Source organism: Strongylocentrotus purpuratus, unplaced genomic scaffold (genome assembly GCF_000002235.5).
Source record: "Strongylocentrotus purpuratus isolate Spur 01 unplaced genomic scaffold, Spur_5.0 spur5_scaffold_3, whole genome shotgun sequence".
Taxonomy (NCBI): Eukaryota; Metazoa; Echinodermata; class Echinoidea; order Camarodonta; family Strongylocentrotidae; genus Strongylocentrotus; species Strongylocentrotus purpuratus.
The window spans coordinates 13,391,226-13,404,327 of NW_022145609.1; the positions used below are offsets into that span (position 1 = coordinate 13,391,226).

The 13,102-nt window shown below is 36.7% G+C and overlaps 1 protein-coding gene across 2 annotated transcripts in view; it reads right to left on the minus strand.

The window, feature by feature from the left end:
* LOC590260 (transportin-1) overlaps positions 1–13,102 on the minus strand; it is a 31,395-nt gene that overhangs the window by 5,333 nt on the left and 12,960 nt on the right. The window contains exons 3-15 of one of the 2 annotated variants that reach the window (XM_030996347.1): positions 12,199–12,280; positions 10,337–10,459; positions 8,749–8,867; positions 7,834–8,002; positions 7,321–7,381; positions 6,440–6,592; positions 5,306–5,502; positions 3,425–3,649; positions 2,656–2,850; positions 1,952–2,107; positions 1,493–1,580; positions 983–1,099; positions 200–295 (exon numbers count right to left, since the gene is read on the minus strand). In XM_030996347.1, the coding sequence (XP_030852207.1) occupies positions 200–295; positions 983–1,099; positions 1,493–1,580; positions 1,952–2,107; positions 2,656–2,850; positions 3,425–3,649; positions 5,306–5,502; positions 6,440–6,592; positions 7,321–7,381; positions 7,834–8,002; positions 8,749–8,867; positions 10,337–10,459; positions 12,199–12,225 (1,726 nt within the window). In that variant the 5' untranslated portion in view covers positions 12,226–12,280. The remainder of the gene's footprint in view (positions 1–199; positions 296–982; positions 1,100–1,492; positions 1,581–1,951; positions 2,108–2,655; positions 2,851–3,424; positions 3,650–5,305; positions 5,503–6,439; positions 6,593–7,320; positions 7,382–7,833; positions 8,003–8,748; positions 8,868–10,336; positions 10,460–12,198; positions 12,281–13,102) is intronic. The other variant, XM_030996345.1, reaches the window with a different exon arrangement.

Below are 13,102 nucleotides of genomic sequence, written 5' to 3' on the forward strand. Positions count from 1 at the left end.
TCACCACATGAATCTACCCAGAAATGTGTTTCAATGTTTTAAAAATGTTCCTTGACTTTTCAAAATGCAACTCAGGTGAAACCTTTGGTCTTATAAGGATACCCGGTATGATTTAGCCGAAGAGGTAGGAAATATGAATATATATATAGATAGATATTAACACAGGTGTCCTATGAATGCTGTAGAACAATTAACTTACCCGTGTTTTCTAGGAGTGTCTTGGGAGTGTTTGGTCTGTTGATGATCTCTGTTAGCTGTGTCAACACCTCGGGAATGAACGACTCCATGGCAGGACCTGATCATTATGAAAAAGAAACTTGTTTCACTTTCAACATTGGCTTACATGAATAAGTGTGCTGATTATTTGCAGGGGTATAAGAATCAATTTGCCAAATGTTACATTGATTGATTATGAAAGAATAATCAAATCATACATTCTCTACTCTCTCTTTCTCTCTATCTCTGTCTGTTTCTCTCTGCCTCTATCTATCTGTCTGTCTGTCTGTCTAACTCTCTCTTTCTTCTTTCTTCAAGAGGGAGGGGGTGCATGAGTTCCAAGGATAATGACATAAAAGTCACCCTTGTGCCACAACAAACTGGATGACCAAAATTTCTTAGTCATTAAATAGCCTACCAACCTTCAATACAAATGTTACATTTCATAGACAGAACAGATGCATTAGAAGTGTGTACTGCCACTGGAAGACTGCTTTATTTTCATAGCCTGTCAGCATTACGGCTCAATCAGAAATGAAGCAGTAAACCACCACAAAAAAACAAAGCATTTTTTTGTTTAATGTGCGAATGAATAAATGAATGGAAGCTGCCCGCAACAAAGGTCCTACGCATATTCAATGAGCTCTGTGTTATAAGATACAGAAATGTGCGTGTTACACTTCATGTCATCATAAAACACCTGCTATGGTTTACTGCGACATATATGAATGAGACATTAGACTGCAAGACCTTGACACCAACTCACCAATCTTCCCAGACTTACCCATCTGAATAGAGATTTCTCCTATAGCCCAGGTTGCATTGTTGCAAACCGAGATGAACTCTGGGTTGAGATTCTGACTCAGGATTGGTAGAAAGTCATCTACGCAGAAAAGAGGCGAGAAAGAAAAGACAGGAGTGTGAGATTGAAATTGGGTAATAAAGAGTGCATGATCACTTTACATCATTCCTTGAATCCACTGCATCTTCATTAAATATCAATGTGGACAGCCTTATTTAAACGTAGATGAAATACTATCTAAAGACATTCAATTAAATGATAAAATTCGACACGGCAGCATGCAGAACAGATGTCATTTAAACTGCATTATTGTATTTCATTGAAATTTAATTACATCACTGTACTTCCTCATAATTTGCTTGTTATTGTTATGTTCTCTAAAGATGAAACACGCTATAGAAGCCTAGGTTATCATTATTATTAAAAAGTAGAAACCCCAATGGAAGGAGATGATATAAGTAAAATTGGACTTACTGATGCATGGTTTGACCAGCTCAAAGCAAGCCTTAGTAAGATCACCAAGCAGAGCAAATGAACTCTGCCTAACCTCAGGCATCTTGTCCTGTTAGAGGGATATAAAACATAGATAATAAGATTAAGACAAGTACACTTTAAGAAGCCGCCATATGCCAGAGGTATTACTTACTTCGAGTGACAGTCTTATTTAGTGACAAAAAAGAAGGGTGTTAAGACTTGAACTCAACTTACATTCATTTGAACAGTAAGCTCAAAAATGGAAAAGAAATAGTGGACAAATTACGTATTATAACTTATTTTTTATAATTGTTTCACAATTTAACACTAAAAAGGTCCAAAGAAGGGAACTCTAATGGCTACTTTGGATCCAATTAAATCGCAGAGAGGGCGAAATCACCAATAACTTCAGAGTATTTTGAGTGTGATGGAATATTTCCTCGATGTCCCTGAGCCTACCTGCATACATTGATAGAGTAGGACCATGATGTTGCTGTTAGCCACATGCTGTGATATGTGGCCTTCTAGACCTTCAGCCAGTCCACTCAACAGGTCCAGGGCTACGATCATGAAGTCCTTATCGGGAGGCTCAATCTCCGGGTTGGCGTTGGATGCCTGTATGGAAAATGTGAAGATTTGGCCACGTTAACTTTAGTGCAGAACATGTCCATATATACCACACATCTGCATATTATGCAAGCATGTGTTGTTCATATGAATCGAACAAGACTACAATTGGTGTATTCACATTCCAATCATTGTATCTTAGTTAATAGGGCTTTAGCAGTAATGAGACTCATCACTAGTTTATATAGCCAAATTTTAGCATGTCTGCAAAATTTGAATTCAAATATGAAAATGCTTAGTTTACGAATGATTATTAACTTACAAAAAATGGCTTTTATTTTGTATGAATCTTTATTATGTTAATTTATTCATCAAATGAGCATTTTAATAAAGAATGAAATGGTAACAGAAATGAAAACTGTTATAACTAAGCTGCAAAATGTACCAAACAACATTTCAGAAATATTTTTTTCATTACATTTCCAAATCCTGATAATTAAAGAAATCCAATAATCACAAAAATCCAAAACCAAAGACATTATAAATCCTCAATGATGATCGATTAAACAGCTACTTCACATGGAGATATAACCTACCATGATTTGTTCCAGCGTCTTCTGTGTTAGGGACACACATCTCTGGAACACAGGCTCGCTGTAGGGCAGGAAACCTGACTGGAGTGCTGTGGCTACTGATGACAGACACTCTAGGAGAGGGAACAGATCCTTGTCTTCATCCTTCAACGAGTTCCACTTGGCGATGAGAGGTGGCATCAAGATTGCTATATGCTCCTGGGTGGAGAGACAACAGCACAGAAATGATATTAGTTTTTTTTTAAATATCAAGTACCATCTAGCTGTGGGAACAGATCCTTGTCTTCGTCCTTTCAATGAGTTCCACATTGCGATTAGCGGACGCACCAAGATTGCTTCAAGGAATCAATTGATTTGACACCATGAAGCAGTGGAATGGGCTTTGTTACAAAGAGCTCAGAACAAGCTCTCATGATCACAGACCATGGATGTGCATTTTTCCATTCATGTTCATGAAAGTTACGTAATCATTATTCACTTAGGCACTGGCAGTACATTCTATGATACACCGGTTGTAGTATTCTTCTTAAGAGGGCAAACTAAAGGTATTCCTGAAGGACCTCCATCACTTTGGCAGTGATAATTCTAAAATGCACAAAGTGGGACATCTCCATGTGTAAAAGATCTGTGGATATTTGAGGGGTCATATGTACAAGTGCTATCTCCGAAATGGCTTATCCAGAGCTGCCAACCATTGAAAGTACAAAATTAGTTCTCCCTTCCCCCCCCCAAAAAAAAAAAAAACGTCCCAATCGACTACACCAACGCCTACCTCCTTGTTGAGATGATGGCCTACAGAGTCCGCCAGAGTGCCGATGGCATCATAGAGGATCAGCAGGTTCTTGTGCTGGTATTTACTGAATGCATACACCAATGTCTCCAGGATGTTGGGTAGGTATGGCACCAGCTCCGTGCATGCCTCTTCCTCCAGGGTTGCAAACGCACTGCACGCAGCCTCCTGCACTCGCTTGTTGCTGTCCAAGATTCTCCTCAGAAGCTGCCAGAAGATAAACATAATGAACGATGTAAAGACTCTTTTTATCTATTTTATTTATTGATTGATTTTCAGGTACATGTATAAACAAAATAGAGATGACAACACAGAGCATATAACATGAAAGAGATACAAGACAGTGAAAATGCCACCAGCGGACGCCTGAGGATTACCTAAAAGAATTTCCATTCTGTCATGAGGTTCTCCACGTCTGCTGGTGTTACATGTGAATAGATTTAAGAATTAACGGTAAAATAACATGACATAATTAAGATGTAAGATGCAATACACCGAGGTGATATACGATGATTTACAGCGGGTGTTTTTTTTCTTTTAATGTTTAATGAAATGCAAGTGAGGGAGAGATAATGGTGTCCATGTAACAAGTGACTGACAAACACTTGCTAATGCATATCTTATTAGATGCATAACTGTGAAGAGCATTATACTTCAATCTTCTAGGAATCCACAATGGGCTATGCAGCCTATCTTTCCCTAGCCTCTTGTCGATGCCCTCGCGCTGTTGGAGTCTCTAAATTCTGACGAGCGAAGCGAGTCAGAGAAACCGAGGCGCTTGCGCGGAGGGCCTCTTGACAAGTGATCTGAATTTCTTATGTTTTACTTTGTTTGGCGAATATTCCGACCCAGCAGAGTTCGGTGAAAGTCATCCAATCAGAGAGAGCTACTATGACGTAATATCTACCGCTCTGTGCGAATTCCTTCCGTGAGAGCGAGACTGGCCGCCTAGTTGTAGTCTGCAAGCACAAAGCCTGGTCAGTCGTAAAAGAGAGTGTGCACTATAAGACTACCATATGCCGCGTACTATAGCTGCTCCTGACCTATATTGTTACAACCAGTAGGTACCAGTAGATAGCTGGGCTAGGCTTCTCTCAAGGCACAATGATTTTTTGATAAAGTGTCAAATTAGGGTCTGTGCTTGCAGACTAGCCTAGTTGGGCAATCCCGAACACACACGTACACACACACAATCGCTGCGGTCTAGACATGCATAATTCAGTAGGAAATCGGGTCTCATGAATATATAATTCAGATCACTTGTCAAGAGGCCCTCCGCGCAAGCGCCTCGGTTTCTCTGACTCGCTTCGCTCGTCAGAATTTAGAGACTCCAACAGCGCGAGGGCATCGACAAGAGGCTAATCTTTCCCCAGCAGTGTTCTACCGCATTATATAGGAAAAAGCTTAAATGCCCATAGAAAGTTCTTTTTAAATAAATATATTAAAAAAACAGGCAGTACTTGTTCGTTGAAAAGATCATAAATTTTGTACTGACACATGCATACGACTCTAGACTAAAAAAGTCATTAATGATAGCAGTGGAAGCAAACTATCCTTTGACGCAATGTTGTTGGGGGTTGATTCTGCTTTTGAGGATCAACATTCAAAGACATGACACAAACGCTAATCGATGGACACTAATTGATGTTTTCAAAGCCCGTCTGCACTAGTTTGGCCAGGAGGGATTAGACCACCCAGTGTGGTCACTCACAGGTGGTTATCGGTATCTCATCAAATCAGCTCTCAATTAACATAAGAAAAGGGGATCATGGGGGACCAACAGTCACATTTAGGCATTATTTGATATATGGAGGGCACAAGTAGCTATCAGTAGTGCAGTGGGGCTTTAAAGAACACACTCACCTCTTGCATGAGTCTTTGGAAGTAGAGATGGTGTGGCTGGTTGATGACCCAGTGAGAGTAGCGGCTGAGCGTCCAGCAGGTGATGGACCGTACCAGGGCTTTCTTCTCAGACAGGCAGTCGATCAGGTAAGGTACCAACTCAGGCAAATGCATGCTCATCGCATTCACGCAACCTGAATCAAAACCAAATGTAACACCTGTATGTGCCAGTGACACGTATGACCAAAAAAGGCGACAATGGGTGATAATTTGCTTTCTTTGTATCAATCATATATATAACAATATTCATCAAGAAATTTCAATACAAATAGTACATGTAATAATGGGTAATGTTTGAGTAAAATTTGCATAAAAGACAACTCTTGTAAGAAAGAATATCTTTTTAAAGAAGAAAAAAAAGTATTCACATGTATATGAAAATTCATCAGTAGGCCTATATACAATTCAAATTGGTATGCACTGTTTGTTAATTCAGAAATAGATCATGTACATGTATCGTTAACAAGAACAATGTATTCTCTTTTCCAGCTATATAATACCCATTTAAGCTTGATTGTCTTTGCTCACAATTTTTAATTGACGAACTGCCGATTTAGTAGACCTAACTCAAACAAAAACAAAGCCCCAAACTTTTCAAATAAATTCACATCATACATGATTTGTACAAGTTAAGCATATTCAACAGCTGCAAAGTTATCCTAATAGATGTCAATTTAACATGATGGGTACTGACATCAGCTCTGTAATATCCTTTCAGATCACTCCCAGACAATAAGCCAGTTCATAGTTGCATTCTGAGCATGAGCAGATAAAAATCTTTGCAGGCCAAATTGTGAAAAACATGGGAGACAAGATACTGCATATGTGCTCATGAAAGTTATGTAATCATTATTTATTTATGCACAAGCAGTGCACTCCATGATACACAGGAGGAAGTATTCTTTGAAAAGGGGAAACAAAGGCACCTCCATTGCTGTAGGAGTGATTATTTCAAAATGTACAAAGTGGCACCTATTCATGTTTTGAAGATCTGTGGATATTCGGGGTCATTTGGGACATGTGCTAACCTTGAACTGGTCTATTGAACCCACCCCAGTCCCACACCACCCTTTCCACATCAGTCTGACTACTCACCTTCTGCGATGGCCCCTAGCACTAGGATACCAGACTCCTTCACTTCCCAGTCTGTACTGAAGAGTGTTTCTTTAAGGATCGGGAGAAGGACAGGCATCAGCTCATCCCTGAAGACATTGGCAAGCATGTCCAGGGCAGCTGCTGAACATTTCCCTGAAAGTTGAAAAACGATGATAAATATTTATTCAAAGTTTTTTTTAATTCGAAGTTTATCCAACACTCTTCAATTTAAAAAACAAGATAGTGATCAAAACTACAATGGCAATTTATGAGAGAATTTGGGATGAGAAGAAAGGAGATACTCCTTATATGAAAGCCCACCCCTCAACACACACATACAGGGGAGAAAACAAATACATGTATGTAAAGTGTGTGTTGAAAAAACATCATAGTTTTCTAATACAATAATCATATCTCTGGGAAAATGATAAAAATTGAGCTGGATTTATATGGCACATCGCAGAATATAAAATACAGTTTCTAAGCGCTTTATCGTAACTATTATTACCTAGGTTATCAAACTCACTGAATCACATTGTGCACCATCTCCACTCCCTGGGGAGTATTCCTACCATATGGTCACCGTGAGGGCATACAACAAATTTATTCTCTTACTACATGCAGTAGTGATTTTCATAATAACATCTTTGATGTAACACTACACAATTCCAAAGAAATATTTCATCAGCAATTATTACTGTAATTGCTTTTCAAATTTTGGCCTATTTCCATTACCACAAATCTGTATAACACATTTTTCGAGTTAGACAAACAGATTGCTCCATCTCATGCGTCCACATTTGCAAGAGGTTAACGTACTAAATAATTCTACAGGCGTTGCTGAGTTTATTTTTGTTGCCAATTTGAATATCTTTACTTACTAAGATTCCAGTCTGATAGTGCATCATCATCGTCCATGCCATAGTCCGATGCTGAATCGCCCTGTAAAAAACATGAATGTCATTATCAGATAATGATTATTGCAGAGTTAGCATAGTTACATTCTATAGATGCATTTAGCATTAAAAAGAAAAAAGAGGCACAACAAAAATTATAATAATATTGCAATCTTTACCAAATATACACAATATACAGACTTCACAAAAACTGAACCTTCATTTCAAGTATTCTCCTCAGCAGGCATTCATATCTCAAAATTTATGTTACGTATCCTCCCCCCCCCCCCCAAAAAAAAAAAAACACCTGTTTTTTTAGATGTATGTGGACTTATATTTTTTAATTATAAAAACATATGGTACAAGACTTCTATCAATAACCATGAAATAACAAATATGACATTAAAAGTAATTACTTCATTATTTCTTTTCTGGTTTATAAAATCGATCTGATAAACATATATTGAAAGACTCTATTTTTTGAAGCGGTCACTTTACCTCTTCATCTTCGAATGAATGTTGCTGGGCGTGTGTCTTGGACTTGTGGAATCTTGGTTTGATATCTTGTTCATTGTCCGGGATCATCTCGTCCTCCTCCACATCGCCTTTCAACAAAATGATATCGATCTCAGAGTACTTCATCCCCTTGATCAAGATCGGAATTAACCTGTGACGAAAAGACGAATAAGAGTAGCATACTGACGATGTAAACATCAACTTTCTTACAGATTCAAAAGCAGCAGATAGACTTTAACTGATGTTCATATGATATAAACAATTGGGAGACCTGTTCTTATAGCATTTTCATTGACTTTGTTGACAATTTTATTTCTCCATTGCCACCTGCTTTTAACATCTTGTTTATTTCTTGTTTATTGTGATTGTTCTTTGATTGTGATTAATAAAAACTTTCAATAAAACAATTTTAATTTTAATTTTAATTTTTTTTGTTACAAATTTACATATTCAAAATGATTATGCATATTGTTTGAGCACTCAGATATTTGATGAATGGGAGATCATTTATAAACACCAAGCATGGTATAAGTACAGGTATTCTTTTTATATTGAGTTTCTTGAGTTTGTGTTTGGCGAGTGTTTGATATGATGGATGATCCATTAGACCATGTAGACACACAGTGCCATGATAACTTGAAATGGGCACCTTGAAGTTGCACTACAGGTAAAGAGGTCTATACTTGTAAAGAAGGCTGCCATAGCCACACACAAGTGGCCCATACAAACAATCTTTCCATGAATTTCCATTACTTTCCATGACTTTGGGAGATTTTTTCTCATATTCCTTAACTTTCAATGACTTTCCAGGTAAGTCCATGACAGTGGGGATGTTTAAACAAAACTTGTAATTTCTGATCAGACACATACTGCCCCACAACGGGAGATGTATATTACCTTGGTAAGTGAGGAGCTAGGATGTCTTTACAGATGCTCTGCTCTGCCAATGTCAACCAGAACTCACAGGCTTCCAAGGCAACGGCCTCATCACCATCCTGGGTCCTTAAGAGAATGTACTGTGAGATGAAACAAAGGAGGAGTAGGTTAAGAACATGTGCATGTTAGTAGAAGGGAGATATTTGAGAGCATAGAGGGTTGAATAATAATTCTGAAATGAAAATACAAAGTAAAGGTTTTTTCAGATATAATGCTGTATTAACAACCGCAAAAAAAAACGGCACATATTTTTAAATATGAAAATGAATGGTAACTGCGGGCAACAAACAACTTGCACATATTCACGTATTATACTTTACATCATCATTTTTAAAAAGGAGCCTTAAAGAGAATAATTACTTTATCAATGTCCAGTCTTCTAAACCACACGATCCCATATGATAAGTATGGACCATAGGGACAAGCACTTAAGAGAATATGGGACTATAATTGAATCAACATGTCCATTTCCGAAGATAAGTATTCCTTCCAATGAACTAAATCAAAACTACAATTTCTCGTTTAAAAAAAGGAATAGAGATATATATTTCTACTCAAACTCAAAATTTAATTAAAAATTTAAACTTAATGTATTGGATAATGTCAGCAGCCTGCATCAATCATGACCCCATTTTTATTGAAGTAATCAAGCAGATGTATGTTAACATTTTTTTACTGGATCATTCAATTCCTCCATCTGCCGTGCACTGAACGGTCAGATGCGATCCAGAGTTCATAACCTATCTATCCTTGCAACAAACCTACTCCATCAACCCCCTGAAAATGAGACTGGTAAACTCATCACATCTCCCAGTCTAGACAAACAAAGACTGGTATCAAATACCACGACCCATATCTGTCTACTTTGGTCAATAGCACTGACATTGCAGCAGACTAATTTGATTAGTGAGGAGAATAGATCAAATTTTCCCTAACCTTGTTGATTAATAAATGTGCATCTCACCCCGAAAGTACAAACATGATTACATGCAAGCACATAGAGTCTTAGCCATTTTTGTCCAACAAGCTTAATGTAAAAGCAGTAGCTTTAAATGGCATGAAACTGTTAAAAATTCTGCATGACAGAAATCCTTGTAACAAGAAATTTTGACAACTTGTAAAAATTCATTGTCAGGTCAGTTGCCATTCAATTACCCTTTAATATTAAATTTGCCAAAGTGTCATGCATGGAAGAGTTACAGGTTTCACCGTAGATACTGTAGCTTGGATAATTTTGCATTTAGGATTGAAAATAAAAATGAAATCGTGCCATATTATAGCCTTGCATACAAAAATGAAAAGTAGGTGCTGAAAAGGATATTCAGCATGAAATCAAGCTATCCTGTAAGATAACCATCCACATTAAACAAATAAAGAGAACACTAGAAAATCCTAGATAAAAATTGAAATAACATCACATGACTTTTGATGTATACTTCTGTACCACAACTTCACTGACGACTATATTCCACCACAACGATGATATCATCTCCTGTTACAACGCAAGAGGAAGATGAGGGATGATCTCTTACAAAGAAAACAAATTTACCTCAATGATGTTCTGCATGTGTGGGATGAGCCTGTCTAGTCTCACTTCCAGGAGCATCACCAATGCTCTGCATACATTCTTCCGTACCTCTGTGTCTTCGTCTGATGCTAACGCAAATAGGTTCTGAAAAACAACCAAAACAAGGCTATGAACAACGCACAGGTTCATTTGCATTCACTTATTACTTCCTTTGTATGAGACAGCTCAAGCAAGTTCATCTAGCCGTTGCTACGATATGAGTTGTAATCCTTTTTGCTGTAAGTTATTACACAACAGTGTAATTTCGTTTTTGTTATCACATTGGTTATACTCCTTTTGCTATAAGTTATTTATTTATTTCGCATTTATGTGACATCATCTGTTCGGAGCCAGAATGGCATTGATCAATATTACTTTGACATGGAGTTAAGGCCCTTGTGACCCCAAACAGACGACATCTTAAATGTGTCCTTATTTTTGTAAATTATGTATCATGTATTCCATTATTAATAATATAAAGCATTAGCACTGCATTGTTAATAATAAAACATGGCCTGAACGTTTTCTCTTTTCTACACTTCTTTTGTAGTCTCTATACAATTGTATGTACTATTACTTCCTTTGTTAATAATCATGATTGTCAATATTGAAACAAAGAGTTTAAAATTCAGAAGTTGATTCAGTTCTCGCAATGTAAATGTGACCAAGTAATATTTTCAAACACATATTTCATTACTGATAAGAATTTGAGAAGTACAAATATACAAATTACATAAGGAAGTATTGAGCAAGAATCTGTGATGAACAGTTTTTGTTGGGATTTTGTTTGCAGGTAAAATATTTCCTTAAATTAAATGTTACAGACAAAACTAATCTCATTTATAACTGATGCACAGTATGTGATATAATAAGCAATTTAACTGTTTTCATTTTCTCTCATGTTCAAGTTTATTTGCTAGTATTTGATCTTAATCTCTTAAAAAATGACAGGATGATCATTTCTATGTATAGATCCAGTTTGGAGCTGTACCAACTATTTTTAAGGCCTGGCATATTATTTCTCTTTTAATTTAAAGCCTAGGAAATGTCTGGAAATATGCCAAGCTTGCGGTTGCATGTATGATGGATGACCTCTACCTCACATGCAAAACTGAATGCACTTTTCACCTGTCTTGGCCAGAGCGCACAAATGACATGCTATTCAATACATAGTTCATACAGAGTGGACGTTGGATTCCTTTGCCATGGAACCCTTTCAGGATAGGGATTTTTAAAGGGCTAAATTGATCACTCATTGTTTTTTTAATTGGCAACAATAATGCTTTTGTTTTAATGCTATACAAAATGCAATGTCTCTGAAAATAATCGACATAAGTAGAAATTTCATCGAAAAGATGAAGAAATTGCAAAATTTGATCGAAAAAAAAAACAAAAAATTTGAACCTCTCGTGTTGCCAACATAATGATTTTAAGGCTCATTTCTTTTCATTAAAATTCCTGGCATCAAGCGCAATGTAATTATGCAACAAAAATGGACACAAAATATGTGCAGAAATTGTTACCCTTTCTTTTCATGCATCTGGGAGGTGTTTCACAAAGACTAAGATCGACTTAAGTTGGACTTGAACTATGGCAGCCCATTCATGCCACTGGTTGCTCTCACCATTATGATCTTTAGATAATATTTTTTCGTTCAATAATGAATTATCAAAAAATGTAAATTCTGTAAATTTGTGACCATACGTCCCTTGAGAGACCGATGCCAGTAAACGGTAAAAGCAAACTATGGCATGAACGGCCTGCGATAGTTAAGTAGTTAGTCAAACTCAATTCGATCTTAATAGTCTTTGTGAAACACTCCCCTGAATGATAATATAACTTACATTCATGAAGGGATCTATATGTAACATCAGGGCCTGTGTCTTGCTAATGATGAACTGGTTAACACACGCAATGGCATGTGACCTGCAAAGGAAACAATAAATAAATTAATAACAGTAAACTTTGACCAAAAAAGTGAGTACAGGGCAGAAAAGCCAAAAGAGAAGAGAAACAAAAAGAGACTGAGATTAGCAAGAATTAGGGGAAAGGGGGGGGGGGTATGAAGAATAGTGATCAAGAGATACAAATAAATGTAGGTCAATAGATTAAGAGAAAGAAGGGTAAAAGAGATTTGGTTTTCTTTTTTAAGTGTGAATATTTGACCGTGAACATAATATTTCAAATTACTGCAAAATTCTGACACATTTACAAATGTACCAGGCTATTTGTAAAAATTTGAAGATTGTTAATGCATTGAAAATATTCATTCGCACCAAAAGAAGAACATTCTTTCCTACATTAATGTATACTTTTAAACTACTTTACTATATTTTTTAATTTACCCGGTATTGATTTTCTATGTATACTTGTTCTTTGTCTTTAAGACGTTTTGTAAAACAGCTTCTGAGGAAATAAAACTTCCAACAAGCTCTGCTTCTAGTTTGTTCCTCTTTTCTCGTGCTATTACTATCATATTTCTCGTTTCATTGCTTATTTTTGTATAATATATTTATTCATTGTATTACATTGTTTGCGGGTAAGCCTGAATCCGATGACCGGGGTAATAATATATATAAATATCTGTAAAGCGCTTTGATAGGGCCTTCCTGAAAAGCGCCATATAAGAAATAGTTATTATTTATTATTATTATGCTTTGCATGCAAAATAAAATCATTTTAATTTAATACTCAAAGTCCTATTCCCTTGAGAGAGAAAAATCAGTCACAGATCCTTGTTAGTGTCTG